The sequence below is a fragment of the Bombyx mori genome, chromosome 4 (assembly GCF_030269925.1).
Source record: "Bombyx mori chromosome 4, ASM3026992v2".
Taxonomy (NCBI): domain Eukaryota; kingdom Metazoa; phylum Arthropoda; class Insecta; order Lepidoptera; family Bombycidae; genus Bombyx; species Bombyx mori.
Genome location: NC_085110.1, coordinates 12,689,356 through 12,711,752, shown reverse-complemented (window position 1 = coordinate 12,711,752; position 22,397 = coordinate 12,689,356). Strand labels below are relative to the sequence as shown.

Sequence of the window (22,397 nt, the reverse complement as noted above, 5' to 3'; positions counted from 1 at the left end):
TGTGTATTCTTGGACAGTATCCTCCTACAAATGTCTCAGTAGAAAAAAGGGAGATGACATTCCCGATCCTACGGACAGAATGGAAAGCAGTCGACGTCGCCCAAAACACGTCATCTCGGATCCTCCCGATCCACTAACGGTGCTTTTAGGTACTTCAAGCACCGGTCACCGTTCTAGTCGAACCCGTCGCTTGCGACGAAGGGCTCGACGAGCAAATTAACTCTCAGACACAGCCAACTGAGTTTCTCGCCGGATCTTCTCAGTGGGTCGCGTTTCCGATCCGGTGGTAGATTCTGCGAAGCACGGCTCTTGCTAGGGTTCGTGTTAGCATTGTCGTCAGGTTTGAGCCCCGTGAGCTCACCTACAAACGTTAGGGCGAAGCTGAAATAGCCTCTCAAGGCTATCAGCATAGGTAGGAAAAAAAAAAGGAGTTGATTTTGTTAGGATGGAGATATTGCTTGTCTTTTCAGCTTCACAAGTTATTGGTTTATCTGTGCAGTCTCGATCTCGTCACGCCACGAACCGGGCTGCTGAGGAAGGCCGTTTCCAACACAGGAGCCCCTTAGCGTACGGGGTTGTGCATTATGCGATATAGCCTGAAACATTGAAGGGGAAGTGGGAAAAGTAGAACTCGACTGTGGATAAGCCTCCCATAAGGTGGACTGACGAACCGTTAAAAGTCGTGGGAATCCGCAGAATGTCGGCAGCGAAGAATCGACCATCTTGGCGAATTTTAAGCAGGCTTATGTCCAGCAGTGGACGTTTGTAGTTTGTAGGTTAATTATGATAATCTATGGTAAACTTAAAACCTACTTGTCAAAAATAATACGTGCACCTTCCTGCCTGACTATTGTCAGCACGTAAAAAAGTTTTCATTTAAATAAAACAACCTTTAGATGCTCGAGATTTATTAACAGTTTAAAATATAGCATAATTTAATAAACATCATAGATTAAGCTTATAATAACAATGCATAGTTACGTAGCTCGATATCAACTTATCAAATAATCATTTCATTTTATTATGTTTATTTGAATAGGTACTCCAGAAGATCTTTAAATATTTTAATACATAGATTAACAGTAGATAAAATTTAGAGACTAGTAATATAATGCGCTAGTCCTAAAATTATAATTCAAGATAAATCAGATCAAATCAGTCAAAAGTTAAAGTTTGAGAAGTCGTATCATAAAGCCAATTTTATTTCAGTTCATGACGTCATATTTAGATTTCTTGATATAATTGGCAAGACAACATGATAATATAGTCCCAAGAAGAGGTAGTAAAGCTGTCCCGATCGCGATTCCGATTAAAATGTCCATATTGCTTTCAATATATTCTGCAATTACCTCGTAACAACCCTGAAAGAAAATTCGAAAGACTTAAAAAATAGGTACCAAAGTTCTTATTATATTTCTAGTTTCGTCAGGCTAGACTATACCGTAATCTGAAAATTGAATTTCGTTTCCAAAGTTTACAATAAACAATCAATCGAGATGGTCAACGAAGGGAATTAATTGAAGTCACGCGAACGAGCCGCGTTACTATTGGTCGACTCTGCACCATGATCTGCAAGCGAAGTAAATTGTCCCTTCATAACAAGGTGTCACTCTTCAAAACTTGCATACGTTTTGTCATGACCTATGCATTCCGATAGAGGCACCCGTCACGTGCGGACGTGCTCATCGTCCACTCGATCGCCCGGTCTTTGTTCGCCCGGCTTTTGTTAGCCCGGCCATTGTTCGCGCGGCCTGTGTTTGTGGTACATCTGCCGACTAAGTGCTCTTTCTGGAAGTTTTTATTTGTTTTGTTTCCTTTTGTTGTTTCTGTGTTCGTGGTACATCTGCCGACAAAGTGGTTTCCTGCAAGTATTTATTTGTTTTGTTTCTTTTCGTAATTTCTGTTTTGTTGTGCTTTTTCTTTGTCCTGTAGTAATCGCGCCGCATTGCCACCTGTGTTCAATAGAACCGCTCAGGTCCGAGAAGTTGGGGCCTCGCCGCAAGGCGAGTGTTTTCAAGACCCGGGGCCGCCCCACCTGGGTACTCAGCGATCATGGACGCTGTATTCGCGGAATTCCTCCGACTTCGCCACCCACAGCTCGCCTCGGAGTTTTTGGCCTTCAAGGCCAATCACACTGCGAGCCCTCTCGAGGACTCCGCCGCGCTCGCTGCTCCTGCGTCGCCTGTACCTGCGTGCAGAGCTTCTGCATTGAGCACCGCAGCCTCTGTCGTGCCTGCCGCTCCCGTGTCGCCTATACTGGCGAGAAAAGCTGCTGCGTCGTCCGCCGTGACCATCGTTTCAGCTGAGCGATCATCCGCGGCCTCCGTCGCGCCCTCTAAAACACCTACACTTGCTCGTAGGTCGCCTGCACCCGCCTCCTCGTGCTCCGACTCTGACTCGGACATGGAGGTCGACCTCGCCCCCGCCTCATCGACGGATGGATTCACCCTGGTACAGAAGGGTAAGAAGCGTGCCGCGGAGTCTCGAGCTCCCGCGGCCGCTAAAATTAGCAAAGCCGTGAACGCGTCGCGCCCCCGCCCTCAGACTCCCGTTGCGCCCCCAGCCCGTGCCACTCCGTCGCCGCGTCCGGTGGCACAAAATAAAACCCAGACCCCTCCCCCGGTTATCCTTCAGGAGAAGGCAGCTTGGGATCGAGTTTGCCTGGCCCTTAAGGCCAAAAATATAAATTTCACGAATGCCCGTAACCTCGCGAACGGCATTCAAATTAAGGTTCAAACACCCGACGACCATAGGGCCCTCTCTTCTTACCTCCGTAAGGAGCGTATAAGTTTCCATACGTATACGCTCCAGGAGGAGCGCGAACTCCGCGTTGTAATACGCGGAATCCCTAAAGAGTTAGATGTAGAGCTCGTAAAAGCCGACCTGTTAGAACAAGGCCTACCAGTGAATTCTGTGCACCGTATGCACACCGGTCGCGGTAGGGAGCCATATAATATGGTTCTAGTCGCTCTCCAGCCTACCCCCGAGGGTAAGAAAATCTTTAACACACAGACCGTCTGTAGGCTCTCTGGTATCGCTGTCGAAGCCCCCCATAAAAAAGGCACTCCTAGCCAGTGCCATAACTGTCAATTGTACGGGCACTCTTCCCGTAACTGTCACGCGCGCCCCCGATGTGTTAAGTGTTTGGGCGATCACGCCACGGCCCTCTGCGCTCGCGACCAAAAAACCGCGACGGAACCGCCTAGCTGCGTCCTGTGTCGAACACAGGGTCACCCCGCGAATTACCGTGGTTGCCCCCGAGCCCCTAAAATAAATCGCCGCGTCGCCCGCCAAAACCGCCTCCGAGCTTCCGGCCCAGACATCAAAGCCTCGGCACCCTCTGCGTCGCAGGCTAAGCCAGCGTTCGTTCCGGCGGCGGTGCCCAGTGTCTCGGCCTGGGCAAAACCGCTGCCGTACACGAACACGGCTACAACTCCCTCCTCCGCGATTCGTCCCGCCCCCGCGACTCGTCCCTCTCCCGCGACTTGCCCTCCGACCGCGTCCGACAATCTCGCTTTAGCGATCGACTTCTTTCAGTCGATCAACTTTGAGCGCGTTAACGCTTTGGGCGACGCCATTCGCGCTGCCTCCACTGCACAACACTTTATCGCCGTTGTGCAGGAATACGCCGACGTATACGCGTCATTAAATACGTACGTCCTCCCCTCACTCCGCCGGTAATCAATGGCGTATATAAGTAGAATAAAGCCCCTATCCGTAACGATAGGATTTTTTAACGCTTACGGTCTCGCAAATCAACGTGATCAGGTTTCTGACTTTCTGCGTGACCACCAAATTGATATCTTTTTAGTGCAGGAGACCCTACTTAAGCCCGCGCGCCGTGACCCTAAAATCGCGAACTATAACATGGTCAGGAACGACAGGCTCTCTGCCCGTGGTGGTGGTACCGTCATTTACTATAGAAGAGCCCTGCATTGCGTCCCGCTCGATCCTCCCGCGCTCGCTAATATCGAAGCATCAGTGTGCCGAATCTCACTGACGGGACACGCGCCGATCGTTATCGCGTCCGTTTATCTTCCACCGGATAAGATCGTTCTAAGCAGTGATATCGAGGCGCTGCTCGGTATGGGGAGCTCTGTCATTCTGGCGGGTGACCTAAATTGTAAACACATCAGGTGGAACTCACACACCACAACCCCGAATGGCAGGCGGCTTGACGCGTTAGTCGATGATCTCGCCTTCGATATCGTCGCTCCGCTAACCCCGACTCACTACCCGCTAAATATCGCGCATCGCCCGGATATACTCGACATAGCGTTATTAAAAAACGTAACTCTGCGCTTACACTCGATCGAAGTAGTTTCAGAGTTAGATTCAGACCACCGTCCCGTCGTTATGAAGCTCGGTCGCGCTCCCGATTCCGTTCCCGTCACGAGGACTGTGGTGGATTGGCACACGCTGGGCATCAGCCTGGCTGAATCTGATCCACCATCGCTTCCGTTTAGTCCGGACTCTATCCCGTCTCCTCAGGATACCGCTGAAGCCATAGACATCGTAACGTCACACATCACCTCGACATTAGATAGGTCATCGAAGCAAGTTGTAGCGGAGGACTTCCTTCACCGCTTCAAATTGCCCGACGATATTAGGGAACTCCTTAGAGCTAAGAACGCCTCGATCCGTGCGTACGATAGGTATCCTACCGCGGAAAATCGTATTCGAATGCGTGCCCTACAACGCGACGTAAAGTCTCGCATCACCGAAGTCCGAGATGCCAGATGGTCTGATTTCTTAGAAGGACTCGCGCCCTCTCAAAGGTCTTACTACCGCTTAGCTCGTACTCTCAAATCGGATACGGTAGTAACTATGCCCCCCCTCGTAGGCCCCTCAGGCCGACTCGCGGCGTTCGATGATGACGAAAAAGCAGAGCTGCTGGCCGATACATTGCAAACCCAGTGCACGCCCAGCACTCAATCCGTGGACCCTGTTCATGTAGAATTAGTAGACAGTGAGGTAGAACGCAGAGCCTCCTTGCCACCCTCTGATGCGTTACCACCCGTCACCCCGATGGAAGTTAAAGACTTGATCAAAGACCTACGTCCTCGCAAGGCTCCCGGTTCCGACGGTATATCCAACCGCGTTATTAAACTTCTACCCGTCCAACTCATCGTGATGTTGGCATCTATTTTCAATGCCGCTATGGCGAACTGTATCTTTCCCGCGGTGTGGAAAGAAGCGGACGTTATCGGCATACATAAACCCGGTAAACCAAAAAATCATCCGACGAGCTACCGCCCGATTAGCCTCCTCATGTCTCTAGGCAAACTGTATGAGCGTCTGCTCTACAAACGCCTCAGAGACTTCGTCTCATCCAAGGGCATTCTTATCGATGAACAATTCGGATTCCGTACAAATCACTCATGCGTTCAACAGGTGCACCGCCTCACGGAGCACATTCTTGTGGGGCTTAATCGACCAAAACCGTTATACACGGGAGCTCTCTTCTTCGACGTCGCAAAAGCGTTCGACAAAGTCTGGCACAATGGTTTGATTTTCAAACTATTCAACATGGGCGTGCCGGATAGTCTCGTGCTCATCATACGGGACTTCTTGTCGAACCGCTCTTTTCGATATCGAGTCGAGGGAACCCGCTCCTCCCCACGACCTCTCACAGCTGGAGTCCCGCAAGGCTCTGTCCTCTCACCCCTCCTATTTAGCTCATTCGTCAACGATATTCCCCGGTCGCCGCCGACCCATTTAGCTTTATTCGCCGACGACACGACTGTTTACTATTCTAGTAGAAATAAGTCCCTAATCGCGAAGAAGCTTCAGAGCGCAGCCCTAGCCCTAGGACAGTGGTTCCGAAAATGGCGCATAGACATCAACCCAGCGAAAAGTACTGCGGTGCTATTTCAGAGGGGAAGCTCCACACGGATTTCCTCCCGGATTAGGAGGAGGAATCTCACACCCCCGATTACTCTCTTTAGACAACCCATACCCTGGGCCAGGAAGGTCAAGTACCTGGGCGTTACCCTGGATGCATCGATGACATTCCGCCCGCATATAAAATCAGTCCGTGACCGTGCCGCGTTTATTCTCGGTAGACTCTACCCCATGATCTGTAAGCGGAGTAAAATGTCCCTTCGGAACAAGGTGACACTTTACAAAACTTGCATAAGGCCCGTCATGACTTACGCGAGTGTGGTGTTCGCTCACGCGGCCCGCACACACATAGACACCCTCCAATCCCTACAATCCCGCTTTTGCAGGTTAGCTGTCGGGGCTCCGTGGTTCGTGAGGAACGTTGACCTACACGACGACCTGGGCCTCGAATCAATTCGGAAATACATGAAGTCAGCGTCGGAACGATACTTCTATAAGGCTATGCGTCATGATAATCGCCTTATCGTTGTCGCCGCTGACTACTCCCCGAATCCTGATCATGCAGGAGCCAGTCACCGTCGACGCCCTAGACACGTCCTTACGGATCCATCAGATCCAATAACCTTTGCATTAGATGCCTTCAGCTCTAATACTAGGGGCAGGCTTAGGGACCCCGGTAACCGTACTCGTCGAACTCGACAAAGAGGTCGACGTGCAACCTAACCCATGCATCAGCCCGCTGAGTTTCTCGCCGGATCTTCTCAGCGGGTCGCGATTCCGATCCGGTAGTAGATTCATTCGCGAAACAATTGCTCTTGAGTTGTTAGGTCTCCTTCGGAGGCGCTCGGGCAGTTGTTAGCAAATCCCACCCCTCTTGGCTGAGCCTTTGCTCGCCCACCTGTCCTGGTGAAACTGGAAAGGCCTTCGGACCACCAGTAAACTTTCAATCATAAAAAAAAAAAAAAAGATCATGACCTATGCAAGTGCACACATGAACTCTCTCCAGGTCATCCAATCCCGTTTCTGCAGGATAGCCGTCGGAGCACCATGATATGTGAGGAATGGAAGTCCTCACGACGACCCAAATTAGTACCGATACGTAAGTACCTTAAGGAAGCGCCAGAACCCTACTTTGACAGAACGGCGCGACACGAAAACCCTCTTATTGTGGCCGCCGCTAATTACATAAACGAACGCAACGGGGCAACGCAAAGCCGCCGTCGTCCGAAACATATCTTGTTGGATCCCCCGGATCCACTCTCAGTGCTTTTAGACCACTCAAGCATCAGTCACTGTCCTCACTCACTGTCACTAGTGTTAGCAAATTCTCTCAGGTTGAATCCATGAGCTCACCTACTCGTCCGAGCGTAGCTGGAATAGCCTCTTAAGCTACCAGCGAATAGGTAGGGGAAAAAAGGTCAATCATACGAGATGCAAAAATAAATTCTTCAGGAACCGGCTCTAACAGCGTTTTTCTTCCACAGAAATAGAAACAGTTCTTCCATAGGTGTGGGTTCAATACTTAAGTGGGAGCCCTACGCGTAAATTGCTATTATTAGCATAATTCATCTAGTTCAGGGCTGTCCAGACAACGGCCCGTGGCTTGTTTTCATGCGGCCCGCGACGCACGTTTTAATTAGAAAATAGTTTTGTATATAAATAGTTTGGATAATAAAATTCTTTGTAAAAACATATTATATTGATATTTGGTATAATTTATCTTTATTCTTTTCCATGACATCATTCGAAAGTGAAGCTATCTTTTACTATGTTTATTTTTGTCTGAAAAGTATTTTGTTTTTGGAAATATATCTTTCTGCAGCCCTCCAGCTTTAAATTTGCCATTTAATTATCCCGCAAAGGTATGTAGTTTGGACAGCCCTGATCGAGTTCATGTTGTTATAACCAATTAAAATTGAGAACCAACAATCTGAAAGGAACGTTAAACATTTAAAAAAAAAACTTAAATAGGGCTACAATAATAATTTCTTTGCTTATTTCAGTATTTTGCGCTAAAGCAGCGTACCTTTTGATGGACTTCGCTGTAATTGGCCGTGACGCAGTTATTAGCGTCTACGCAGCAGGAGATAGGGATCACGCGCTGTGGCGACATCCTCATCCAGTCCGTGTAGTTATTTACGCCACAGCAATGCAACTGTTAATATTATTATAACGTATAAGTTAAAACAAGATTTTCAATGGGTAGTTATAGTTACATATATTTTACCAAAATAATTTGTTATTGTGAATGAACTGGTACGGTTTTGTCTTCGACGTAAAAGTACGCTTAAACCTATGGCCCAAAAACAATAAGTGATAACAAGTTAAATAAAAAAAAGTTTCTCGTAAGCATTCGGTAACGCTTTTTTATTTACTAGTTACAACACTAAACTTTTTTGTTTTTAAACAAACAAAAATGGGAACAAATCAGACACGGTCATCCGGCCCTAAATTATGATTCCCTACACTATTTTGGAAACGTCATTCACATATAACACAGGCGAAAGGCTATGCTATAGGTACCGGAGACCGACATTCATAATTATATATGTTTAAATATATACTCTCTCTCTCTCTCTCTCTATCTCTTCCCAGCTATTTATCCTACATGGTGGGGTCAGTTTTCCTTACTTTACTTCTCCACTTCGCCCTGTCTTTAAATATATACATAAATGTGTAATAAAAACCCAACAAAGAGAAAATAAACCTGTGAATCACACTAATGTTTGTCCGATGTCGGAATCGAACCCACGACCATCGGCGCAACAGTCAGGGACGCTAACTACTGCCCCGCCGAGTCTTTTACTATTAAATATGTAGATTTCGAAGGCAGTGCTTAATGATGTAATTTTCGTTAATTTGTAAGTCTGAAAATAAAGTACCTATATTTTTAAGGGGACTGCTGATTAATAATAGCCTTTGCAGCAGGAATTTGGAAGGAATAAATTGTAATGGTATATAATGTATGTCTGATAGTTATGTGTTAGGTTTTTAACTTACTAATATAGATTACTCGTATAAGTAATTCTTACTAACAAACTACTACGGTTTTTTTTAAAACTAAAATAAAGTTATAACAATAATAATTCAATACCTTGGTTTGCGCGAAATCAAAGTTTGCTTTCTGTGGGTTGTAGTGAGTAATTGTTTCGGTAAGTCCGTCGCGAAGACCCTTAGCGAAGGTGTCGCGGTAACATGCTACAGAAGCTCCAACGCCGGCTTCCATCATAAATATGCATGCCAAGAAACCACCGTACTGGAAATGGGTAACGTAATTCTAGATATATAAAAGTTGATGTGTGTATGTACCTTATATAATCCGGTATCACTGAACCGATTTCGAGAACATCTTCAGATTGGTTTTCACAGAATAGATAGTGATAATTTCAAGTTTGGTAGCTGATTGGATCAGAGTCAAAATAAAGATTGGTCAGCAAAATGGGTCGGGCTCAACTAGAATAAAAATGAATTTGGTACACGTATGACTAAATCACATTTATTTATAAGCTTTGGATAAACTGCCTCGTTTCTAAAATTGAGTAACAGGTGAATAAACAGGTATGAGATCCTTTTTCGTAAAGGTGCAAATAAAAAAAATAAAAAAAGCCCTTAATAGTCTGCCCCCAGAGTTTACTAACGAGGCTTAAATATTAAATACGAATGATACTTACGATGTAAAGCAAGACGGGTTGTCCTTTGATGATACAGGAAAAGGCCACGGAACTGATCAGTACGATTAAGCCGGCGATTCCAATCATGACATGAGGAGCTGTCCCGGAGAACTCCGGTGAGAGTTCCAGGTATTTATGTAGATCGAACTCTGCCCATAGTCCTACCACCAACAGTAGTAGCCCAGTTAACTGCAAAATTATATTTTTTCTCTTTGTAAATATCTAAATGTCCTTCCTGTTTCTGGTGCGAAACAATAATGCATTCCAGTTCAAAATGTGGGATGGGCGTTATACATCCCGATTGAGACTTTAATCTCGTATCCTAAGAGTGGTGGTCGCGTGTAAATGTCTATGCCCTCAGGTAATATAGTGAGTTGTGACTTCTAAACATATACGTAAAGCAAACAAAATAACAGTTAGGTATTAATACAAAAGAGAAAGTGCAAAAACCAAAATAATTTAAATTACTTTCTTCTTCTTCTTCTTCCTAGCGTGTTGCTGGTCTAGCACCAGGTTCCGCTTTCCTACTTAAACTCCTCCAGTACTACACTACTTTATGCTTTAAATTATGGTAGCCATTTGTCAAAACTTTTCAAATGCTAAAAGAGGGACCGATCTTTATCGTCGATATGATTGGGTATAAAATACCATTGCCACTTGTTGCGAGTTTGCCCACTAAAGAAGGCTTCATAACATTATGTCGATCAATAAAGTTGCAAAAATAATTAGAGATTCCGAATCGTATCTTATTTAATGCGTTAATAGACTTTACACGTCATCAAAAAGCGCAATATCAGCTTCAAAGGTGACGTGGATCAAAGTTAGAATTAAAATCTATGGCTTACCCAAAACACAACATTGAAAACGAAAAGAAAAGTCTTCAAGCAGGCGATGACCGCCACGTTCTTAAATTGATTTCCCATTTTTCATATTATACTGTTACAGTACATTCTTTTTGTTGACTAGTTAGACGCACGGTAACGAGGGCAATGCAATGGAAGCTGTGGTCTATCGCAAGGGTGGGTTCGGAGCTTTCAAGGCGCATGCGTCATATAATCGGCGTCTCTGTTTGTAAATATGAGATGCTTATTCAGTTTTATTAAAATCTCTCTCTCTCTTATAAATCATCATTTACTGCTAAGGTAATAAGTATAATAAGTTACAAAAATACGTTATTGTGAGCTAAATGATGATTAAATTACACTGAAAGCCTACAAGGAATGATTGTTTTTTTCACAAGTCCGGTGAAAATACGGTCTACCAATGGTTGGTCTTATTTTAAATAAGTTTTATACCTAAATAAATGCTTCATAGTATTAGATATTAAACGTGCGCAGATGTACCTACATTTTACTGGTGATAGAGGGCACTGTAAGCCCACATGGGTAGGTAACACCATCCACCCTATTTCTACTGCGAAGCGGTCATGCGTTTCAGTTTTCAAGAGTAAAGAAAGACGTCTACAAAATTTCGGCCTCACGATGATGTCCCCGTAATATCCATGGGCTCCGGTAAACATTTAACACTAGATGAACCATCGATTATTTCACCCCATAACAAATAAGTAAATCGTTTGGAGTCTCTGGGTCTGCGGAGGGACTTCGCTTCCCTCTGTATTCTGTACCGTATGTTCCATAGAGAGTTCTCTGAGGAATTGTTTGAGATGGTTCCATTATTCTGCCCGCCACCGGTGTAGAGTTCATCCATACTACCTTGATCCACTGTGTTCATACATAGTCCGTTTCCAGAGATCTTTTTTGCCACGTACCATCCGGCTTTGGAATGAGCTGCCCTTCACGGTTTTTCCTGAGCGCTATGACATGTCCTTCTTCAAACGAGGCTTGTGGAGATTACTTAACGGTAGGCGGCGGTTTGGCTCTGCCCATAGCATTGCTGAAGTCCGTGGGCGATGGTAACCACTCACCATCAGGTGGGCCGTATGCTCGTTTGCCTACAAGGGCAATAAAAAAAGAAAAGAATATGTATACTAATTACATATTCTAGGTTTTTCCAAATTTTATTGAAGAATTATTTTGCGTAGATAAGTAAACCACCGTTTCTGGCGTTAGACGGTTTTTTTAACGGAAAGCTTTCTTTTTTTATTGATTTAATGGGTGGACGACAAGTATAGTTACATACCCTTCAAACCAAAACGCATTACTGCTTTACGGCAGAAATAGGCAGAGTGGTGGTACCTGCGAGCGCGGACACACAAGTGGTCCTACCACCAGTAATTACGCAAATTATAATTTTGCGGGTTTGATTTTTATTACTATGTAATTTCTTCACCGTGGAAGTCAATCGTGAACATTTGTTGAGAATGTATTTCATCAGAAAAATTGGTACCCGCCTGGGATTCGACACCGGTGCATCGCTCAACATGAATGCACCGGACGTGTTATCCTTTATGCCACGACGATTTCAAAAGCTTTGGAGCATGTCACCAACCACATTCTTGACATGAGGTCGAAGTCCTAACTACCTTATTAACGGTTATATATATATATCTGTGTATTTTTAAAACTAAGTAAACGATTGCTTTGCTTTGGATCTGCTGGCGTAAATAGTCAGGTGGGCGTCCAACGGACTCAATACACTGTCTATCAACATTAAAATCTAACCAAATTATTTTGCTCATGCTAAGTTCTGTTTTTAAATCCTTTCAACCACAAATGCCACAAATAACTGTCCGTATCCAAAAGCGTTTGTATCCTACTAATGGTGGACGGCCGGTGATTCGCTTGTCAGTGTTGTCAGTCGTTCCACGGCGTTTGGACGACGAACGCACGTTTCCTACGTCTCTGGGTAGTGAACGAACAGCGATATAAAACACGTTGTTTCAAAAAAAAAAAAAAACTTATGTAAATTTTTGAACGAAGACATTATGTCAAATTATTTAAATATTATTATAATTGGATTTTTTTATTTAATAACATCTGGTTCTTCGATTCCCGAAATTGAAGACAATGAAGGTGAGTAATATCAATAATATCCTCATTATATTTAATAAAAAATTGGCATTATGATTTGAGATTGTATAATTATAGTTGTATTGTTTGGAAACGCGTAAATGTATTTTTTTTAAACTGATCGCATTGATAAGAACTACCTACATACCTACCTATTAAAAATTCTGTCACTTTCAATTTTCCGTCTCTGACGCCGATGACCTGTTATTATTATAAGCTATTCTATCTTACTCAACATTCTCTTAAAAGACGTCTAAAACATTTCAAAGCTAAACCCGCAGACCATTATTCGCAATTAGTGAAAGTTTCAGTATATTGTCATTGAATTTTAGTAATTAAGGTAGCGCATACCTACTTATGACTGAGCTTACTTGGTGAATTTCAATCACCTCCTTATGTTATCACACCGCTTATTACAAAATAAAATTCTAACGTGACTTTTAATTACGTAAATTTTATCTGACTGCATAGACGTTAGGGTTTTTAATTACCGGATTGCGTATGATATTTTTTGTGCGTTACGCGATTTTTCGTTCAGAATAATTCCAATACTTTTTGAGCTAAAAAACACAGAAAATTTAACTGGAGGTATCGGTGCTTCTCCAGAATCAAATAGCTATCGTAGGTTTAATAATTAGGAGACTGTTTCGAACTTGGAGCTTACTATAAAATTACCATGTTCCTAAAATCGCTACAGTAGTACAAACGAATAGACAGACATAAAAAACCGTTCATTACGGAACAAGTTCAAACTCTAAGGAGGTATATTTTGTTTATCAAATGTACCAATTAACAATAAATGTATTGTTAGTTATAATTATTCTAAATTCAATTTTCCTATGTAAATTCAAATAATTCAGGTTTTAATTCTGTGACAAATTCACTAATTATTTTACCGGAACCCATAGAAATTACGAAGCGATCTTTGGGATTGAGTCGAACCAAAAACACAAATATTCGCAAATATTCACACAATTAATTTATGAAAATTAACAATAAATTGACAGTTACTCGATTTTTCAAAATGGTGCTTATTAAAACGACCGATGGAGCAGGTGCCGACCTAAAAAGTGGTAGTGAGTGTCGACATGTAAGTAGAATAACTACTTTTTTGTTCTGAATTACATCGCAAATGTTTGTTACTCACGTAAAGTTTACAATAAAAGTGCCTAAATGGTCATGGTACTTCGTTTTGTTTCAAGCCAATTTTCGTGTCTCTCAAATTTCACATTTATATCCAGGTTGTTTTTAAGCTACATTGGCAATGCAGAAATAAATAAATAAATACTATTATTTCTTTAAAGCGTACAGTAGTTAATGTTCGAATTTTACATTAATTGTTACGTGGGCTGTACTTATTCTAATTTACCTGTTCAAGTAATGGCTTTAGGCAGGTTGAAAACTAAGGAGAGTCAGCGTATTTTACTTTTTAAATTTTTTATATTATATAATAGTTTGTTATTGCTACGACTACAAGCACTCATTGAGATCATTAACCATTAATCAAAGCAATAAGAAAAAAAAATTAGAAACGTTTCAGATAGTGATTTAATCAATTTGAAATCTTTGAAAGAATGGTTCTAGATTGACATTTTATGTAGCGACAAAATACGTTCTCTCAAAGTAGTAACGAATTTACTATTTATTTAATCCCACTATTTAATTTATATCGTTTTCTCTGATCGAACATTATTCCAATGGAGGGGATGATGTTATCCCAAGAAATTCGTACGATAGTAAAACACTACCGACCTATTTCAAATTCAGATAATGTTTATTGGGACTGTTTCTCTAAGGCATCTTCTATTAAACTAAATTTCATGGAATTGTTACTCTTTAGGACATGTATGAACTAGATGTAATATAATATAATATAATAATATACATAGAAAGTTATAGTTGTTTATCTAGCGGAAATGAATTTTAATAAATTTTAATTAAAAATAGTGTAAGAAAAAATGATTTTATTGTAAAACAATTCCTTCAATATTTCTTTTTAAATTTTTTTAAAAATATTGATTTGTCTTCGGTTCTTAATAAGTATACCAGATTTCGAATTATCCGACGTTTTGAAGGGGGTCAAAATCATGTCCAAAGATTCCGTTACAAACATACATACATACGTCTGAAGCTAATAAAAGCGTATTAAAAATTGGTTGCATCGTTATTATCAGCTAGTTAATGGCACAGCGACAGAAACCGTGGCTAAAGTGCCAATGACAACCGTCAAAATTGTAATAATGGGCGAACGCACAAAAAACGAAAACAAATACACAAAATCGAGCTATACTGTATTCAATTATCGTATTAGATACCCACATTTACATATGTAGTGCAAAACATCCGAATGCCTGTCTAAATTTGGGTGGAATAACGAACTAGAAAAAAAAATTAAATTATAAATTACAAAAAATTCGGTGATACGATTTGCAGATGCCGAATTGTGATGATTGTCGTTAGGTTATTATATTTTAGTAATGAATTTGTCCCAATAATATTATTATAATGACTTATTTTTATATATTAGTTTTACCGTAGAGATTTTTCAACAAAAACGATTTACGGAGTTTAATCTGTGGTAGGGAGCGGCTAGTTGACTTCAAGATGTTCTTAAGCATCGGATTCAAAGTTTTTTCGTTCGCTATCGAGTCACGATAAAACCTTACCTGAATACAATATTACGAAACATTACACTTTTCGTGTAACATCCAAAGCAAAACTGTTAAGTCACGTTTTTAAAACTACTGTTACCTTCAAAGGAAACTTGATGCGGTATTTAATGTTGTCGCATGCTAAGTTCACGCAACTATATTCCGACATAGTCCCGCTCCCGACAATGCGGGCTTACCGCAAACTGTCGATATTTTACACTTTTCTCACATCGCGCCACAACCTTAACGGTATTATGTCATTTAAGTTAAATGGAATGTTCCTTCTGATTTTGTACTAAGGCATCGACGGATTAAAGAGGACACAGCGTCGCGTCTACTCTGATAGCGGTATCTCACGGAAGGCATCGCTACTGCATTCGAGTCCCGAGGCGCCTGTGACATATTTACGGCAGCAGGAAATGTTCATCTAGTGTTATCTGTGTCACGGATCGCGGTTGCGGCGGGAACGCGAATCCATCTGCAGTAGTTTATCTCGGTATCATTCTAAGATCACCGACCGAATTAAACGCGCATTACGGAAAAACTTTTATTCCCAACACAATAATTTTACGTGATGTACAGTGTGAACGGTCTGTTTGCTATCTCTATCATTTGTATCAAATATTTCATTGTTTACATGACATGATTCGATCCGTCTCGGTTTGATCGTTACCAAACCTTTAACATTTTATATCTGGGTCGGGCAATTGTTGAGTACTCGTAGCGAATTGGAAGTCATGTACCGTTTTGGGTAAAGTCACACTTAATATGACCTTTATTGTCTTATAGTCATATCTCTAAACGAATTAAACAACGGAGCAATTCAATATCACCACTATAGTTGATGACACGGCATAAATTATGACGTTTATGATTGACATGAAAGTGATTTTAAGTAATTAAATAAATTATTTTGGGATCTCGCATTAAGGGACAATACACAAGAAAGCGATGCGGGTGTATTTTATTTGGGTTGTTTTATCTATCTTCTATCTATATATATAAAAATGAATTGCTGTTCGTTAGTCTCGCTAAAACTCGAGAACGGCTGGACCGATTTCGCAAATTTTGGTCTTGAATTATTTGTGGAAGTCCAGAGAAGGTTTAAAAGGTAAATAAATATGAAAATTCTCGGAATTAAATAAAAATAACAATTTTGTTTTTTATTTGATGTGTCCCCCGTCGGACGGATTCCTTTTGGTTTGTTTTAAGTTTATTTTATACAAAAGTTTAGGTCTTTTATTTGTCGATTGAGGCGGTACGAAGTCTGCTGGGTACATTTTTGTGCATAGTTATCTCAAATTGTCGAAAATTCATAATAAAATATTGTCACTAATTTACATATATCCACATATTATTCAACTATCAGAAGAATGCGATTGATTCAAAATGTAATACCCAACATTTATCCTAAGTTGATACAATATCTTATTTCTCAATGATTAATCATTCGTTAGTAGATTATGAAGATATAAAAAAAAAAAAGAATATATATATTTTTTAAACCGTAAACATATCGTCACCTCAGATATTAATCGTTTATTCGACCACAAACTCACAAGAACACGGATGCGTTGAAAACATTTTTATCATTTGTTATATAAAAAAACGACTTATTTTTTTAAACAATGCTATATTTGAAGGTATTTTAAAACAATTGACTAGCGGTAAATACATACTTCATATTATTATTACGTTTACGATTCGTACGTAGTTCAATTTTATTTTTTATTTATCGCTTTGATGGGTGGACGCGCTTACGGCCCACCTGGTTTTAAGTGGTTACGTGCAACTCATAGACATCAACAATGTATGTACCGTCACCCATCTTGAGGAATAAGTTCTAAGACTCAGTTTTTACATAACAACGGCTGCCCCCGACATCCATTACTGCTTCACCGCAAAAATAGGCAAGGTGGAGGTGGAGGTACCTGTGCTGACTCGCAAGACGTCCTACCACCAGTAAAATTTCTTCGTTAGAATCGTTTTGTAAGGATTAGATTCGTTAAAACAAAAACTTAAGTCTAATAAATAATGTAATTTAATGCTTAAAAAATACAGAGGATTTTTTTTTGGGATGGAATTGTAAGCTTTTTCGTATTCAAGTTCACATGTGACCTTGACCATGGCATAGGTTGAAGGTTCGAAAATGAAGTTGATATTGTTTTTTTATTTATTAAACTTGTTTTATATTTGCAACTACCACAAAGCGGCCATGTGTGAAACTACTTTCACTGAGCCGAACATGTTTGACTGGATGTCGCATTAATTAGCTGATAATTACGTTTTCGATCTTCCGATACGAAAGACTTATTGTCGTGCATGTTTGATTCAAATTAGAATGTATACGGTCGATTGATCTGATCGAGTGATGTGTTAAATTCGCGGAGCATACCTAGTAGCCTACATATCGCACGTATTAGCACCGTTTACAATTCTATTAAGCAATTGATATTTCAATAGTTCTTTGGTATGAATGACAATGGACATGCATGCACTAGTCGATTTCAATTCAACTGTCTATGAAAATGCGGTTAATAAATAATTTAATAACTAACTTAATAATACATTTTCAACGAAAACCTACGAGCTGTCAATAGTATCCATTCATAAGTGGCATTGAATAGATACTTAATGCAGGGCTTTGCGGAATAAATTATAGACATGTAGTTGTATAGTAGAGCTAGAGATTTAATCGTAAACTTAGTAATGGGGCTTAAGTTAAGCGAAATGATTTTCGGCCGGTGTGCATTATTTAATTTTATGAAAATCTTAATTTAATGCGTTTAAAATACAGTCCAATTTTGTTGTCGAGCATTTCACAGCAGTTCTTAAAAAAATACGTACGAAAAAAAGGATTGCATTAGACTTGTCGTTGTTACGTTGAGTTTTCCCGGTAAAAATAGTTCATGGCGGCCCAGTTAATTTCTATATCCATTGATAAGTAAAATCTTGAACCTGTGAATCAATGACCACTTTTCGTATTTATTTTAAGAAATATCCCCATAAAATTATATAAAATAATCCTATCCAGGATAAACACTGTTTTTGAGCGAAATTTTTATCAATATTATCAATATTTTTAGGTGGTTAAGTAATAAACATCCGAACATTCACACAACTAACAAACCCATTCTAAATATAATCAATTCTTACAATTATAAATCAGCTGACGTACACAGCTTCCCGTCTAAATAGTAATAGTTTTCTTCCCGTTCCAGAAATAGACACTTACTCATATAACTCATACTAAGTATAACGATAAATTTATAATGAGCTTGCTAAATTAATAATGTGTTGTGTGAACACACCTCAACAACTGTGAACAGCTTTTCTCGTAACATTCATATTACGTTGACTAACGTAAGTTGACTTCCGCTGCGGGCTTGTAGACACACCCTTCAATTATTGTTTTAAAATCTATTAAGGTAAATAATTAATCAGTACATTTATAAACTTGAAATGTTAAAACTAATTAAAAACTATACTTTAGTCGTTTCGCTTATTTATTTGAGAAACAAAAAATCAGTCATACGTAGATTCTAATATCTTGAATATCTAATCATGTTCATCACTCATGTAACCTTAAGAAAATACGTTGCTATCAACTATTTATAGTGGCTAGTTGTACCTAAGTATTTACCGTTGCACGGATGCATAGCCGGTAGGCCTAACACGATAAATCTAGTTCAGTCTAGTATATTATTATGGTTAATTTAAGATAGAAACAAGTAAACTTTGAACTTTGGATGAATACGTTTACCGTATTTCGACGAGAACACATATATGAGTCGACTATTATCAAAGGCGGCAATCTGACTTTTGGACAATGATTGGTAAATCAGAAAAACGAATTATTGATTTTGTATTCCATTGGCAGTCACAAAACTCTTCGGAACGACATCTTAGATAAATAACAGGTTAAGTATTAACCTTTATTTAATGCAGGTTTTGAACCGTATTCTTTGAAGGAGACGATTATATTCAAATAAATCTGTATTGACATATCAATAAATTTTTTTTGTCCAAATGTACAGATTGCCGCCTTTGATAATAGACGACTCATATACGACATACGCCATCCCTTTCGGACTGTAGGGGAATCCCTGATAGAATTAAAATCCCCTGATCGTTTATTACGATTGTGGCTTTTAGGGCAGATCTCGAATAAAGTAAATAAGGCGTGATAGCGCAGTATAGTATTCGTAATTTCAATACACGGATTTCGAAATCTGAAACTCTCTATATCTTTTAAACATTATAGAATTTTTTTTTTAAAGTTCTGATGAGAATTGGTAAAAAGTCGATCAACCGCCTACAATACTTGCAGATATGGAGAAGCGAGATGGACAATGACAAATACGAACTTTGTTATTTTGGGGTGAGATCATTGTAGTGTATGATGTGAGATCATACCTTTTTTTAAATAACTGCACACATCACACACTGCCTTCTGCTTCGAAACTAGGATTCTTGTACCATGGGAATCATAGACTGATATCCATTGTACCTTTAAATATATATCACAACAAACATATTCATCTTAAGCGAATGTTTGCACGAAGTGGGAATCGAGCACAAAACCCTCGGATCAGGAGTCAATCACCCTATCTAAGTACTAGACCATCGACTCAGTATTACATAATATGTACAAATTTTCAGTTGGATAGCCAAATTAATAAGTAGCAGCACAAAAATTTTAAGATTTTTCTGTTCAATCCTTTGCCTGTTAAAATAAAATGTTATATGCAGATACGATGTAACATTATCTTAGAACGAGCCGATCGAATGGTCTGAGTTCTTTTTCGTTGTGTTCGTAATGATCAGAAGATTTTTTTGAGAAGTCCACAGCAATTGGCGACAATTTGTATGGTAAGTTTTTATTGTTTCAATCGAAATGAAAAAAAAGTTTAATTTTGAAGTTTTAATATCGATAGTCTTCTCCCGATAAAAAATATAATTAACTTAAAACAAAAAAAAAATAACTCTAAGCCTGTTACATAATAGTGTTTTTAATGTAGATAAAAACGAAAGTTTAAAGCAAGTATTTTTTTTAGTGTATAAATTAAGAGCTCTGGTAATGCTAATGTTTTAATTACCAAAAACTTTTTTTAAAAATAACAACACCATATCCAATATATAGCTCTTGTATTTTCTTGATTACTCTGTTTTTAACAGTGTTCATAAAGTGGCTGCTGTGTATTGTTGGTGTATACCTACTACTGTTGAAATCGGTTGCTTAAATTACGGGATGAATGTAGCAATTAAAAATAAAATAAAAAAACGAATTAAAAAATCTAATCCGACAATGAGCGATACGAATTCAGCGAACTAAACGGGACATCTTAAAATACCTGAAAGCTCCGATTTAGCGCTGTTCAAATGTTGTAAGCTTTGCAATTTAAAACAGTAATCTACTTATAAGGTGAATTTAGTATACAAAATAGCATTTACTTCGGTACAGTTAGGTGATTGTTAAAATTAATCTATCCAACTCTTTTTCGGTTTCGTCTGACCCCATTTTCTTTAGTGGCCAAACAGTATTGTGACAAAGTTACGGACTTGTTATGTTTTGCGAGGCGTACGGAGTTGCCTGCTTTGTTCTGTACGCGAGCGGTCGACAGTGGGTCACTTTTAATTGAATTCGGTAATACTGTTATTATACACGCACGGCCAACAATTGAATATACCTAGTTTAGATCGCGTTCGCTCTTGTTTAGCTGTACCGGCTCGTTAGGAGCCATAGCCGACAGCCGCATTCAAATGAATCAGCATTTGGCAGTTAGATTTCAAGAATCAATACTTGCAGTCGATATTTGGAATAATTAAAACTACTTTTACAGTTTAATTGTCATTAAGCTGTTTCTGAAGTTTTGAATACTTTAAAATTTTGGTGGTGACGGAAGATTTATGTTAAAGTAATTATCTCTACGCCCCATGAAAATCGAAGAACATACTATATATTATTTAGAATTTAAACTATTTGCATACCACCTACTCACATTTGATATATCTAAAATGAAAAACCATATTTTTTGTTTAAAAAAAATTCTTAATAACGACTAAATTAATGTAATTGTGAAGAAATGTCACTTCAGGACATTAACACATTAACATTTTACTGGTGGTAGGACCTCATGTGATTCTGGACGGGTAGGTACCACCACCCCGCCTATTTCTGCCGTGAAGCAGTAATGCGTTTCGGCTTGAAGGGTGGGGCAGCCGTTGTTTGTAACTATTCTGAGACCTTAGAACTTATATCTCAAGGTGGGTGGCGCATTTGCGTTGTAAATGTCTATGGACTCCAGTAACCACTTAACACCAGGTGGGCTGTGAGCTCGTCCCCCCCATATAAGCAATAAAAAAATAAAAAAAAACACTGGGTCTACTCTTCGTAGGTACTTACTTTGTAGCACTTGCCAATAGTCTCACTGCGATCTTAAATTAGCACAAAATATGCCAGTTTACCGTGTAAGTGTTTGGTATTCGTTTAAATAAAAATTTAATGATGCAAAATGTTTTCTTGAATGTCAAAGGGTACAATAGAAATGGTCATTTGTTTTCAAATCAGGTAAGTACCGCAGGTGACGCAACCCCAATACTAAGCGAGAGGCATAGTGAGTCCGTTATGACGTCGCTGTTGTCAAGCCTAAAACAATCAGATCTTTGAGTTCTCGACGTGAGGGCATCCGTGCATATCATCGACCTCCTTATATTTAATTTTACTACAGATTACTATAAAGTGCAATGGAGGTTGGACTTGCGCGATTAAAGTCAATTGTGGTCTGAAGTAGGCATCGAGGTGCGTAGCTAATACTAGGGCGCGATGTTTTAATAAAGTTTATACTATAGTTTTTTCCGCACCGTTAGTGGATCGGGAGGATCCGAATTGACGTGTTTGGGGTGACGTCGACTGCTTTCCATTCTATCCGCAGGATCGGGAATGTAGTTACCGGCGGCCACGACGAGAGGGTTCTCGTGTCGTGCCGCTTTATCGAAGTGGCATACTATAGTGTAGATCGAAAATCTATATGAACAATGGTCCGGTGACACCATAGAATTTGATGGGCCAATAATGCCAGGACAGGAAGAACGCGTGAAGCCCTATTGTTTGGCTGTGTCGTTTCGCGCCACTCGCTCCGCATAATACGGATGAAACATTTGTCATAAAATTGTGTATTCACGAATTTAATTTTAACTATAATTTTAAAAGTACGTAAATAGTATTGTGTCATTGTGATTTCAATGGTTTCTGGTAAATT

The 22,397-nt window shown here is 40.0% G+C and overlaps 2 protein-coding genes across 2 annotated transcripts in view; one reads left to right on the top strand and one right to left on the bottom strand.

Annotated features, from left to right (window-relative positions):
* Positions 1–891: 891 nt before the first annotated feature.
* Positions 892–10,575, bottom strand: LOC101737877 (tetraspanin-7). The gene is made up of 5 exons (XM_004930903.5): positions 10,361–10,575; positions 9,516–9,704; positions 8,939–9,100; positions 7,871–7,999; positions 892–1,361 (listed from the first exon to the last, which is right to left on the bottom strand). Exons 1-5 carry the CDS (start codon positions 10,436–10,438, stop codon positions 1,206–1,208), a joined length of 714 nt encoding a protein of 237 aa, XP_004930960.1. The 5' UTR covers positions 10,439–10,575; the 3' UTR covers positions 892–1,205.
* Positions 10,576–12,113: 1,538 nt separating this feature from the next.
* Positions 12,114–22,397, top strand: part of LOC101738011 (uncharacterized) — a 19,525-nt gene continuing 9,241 nt past the window's right edge. The window contains exon 1 of the mRNA XM_004930904.3: positions 12,114–12,487. Coding sequence (XP_004930961.1) covers positions 12,400–12,487 — 88 coding nt within the window. The 5' untranslated portion in view covers positions 12,114–12,399. The remainder of the gene's footprint in view (positions 12,488–22,397) is intronic.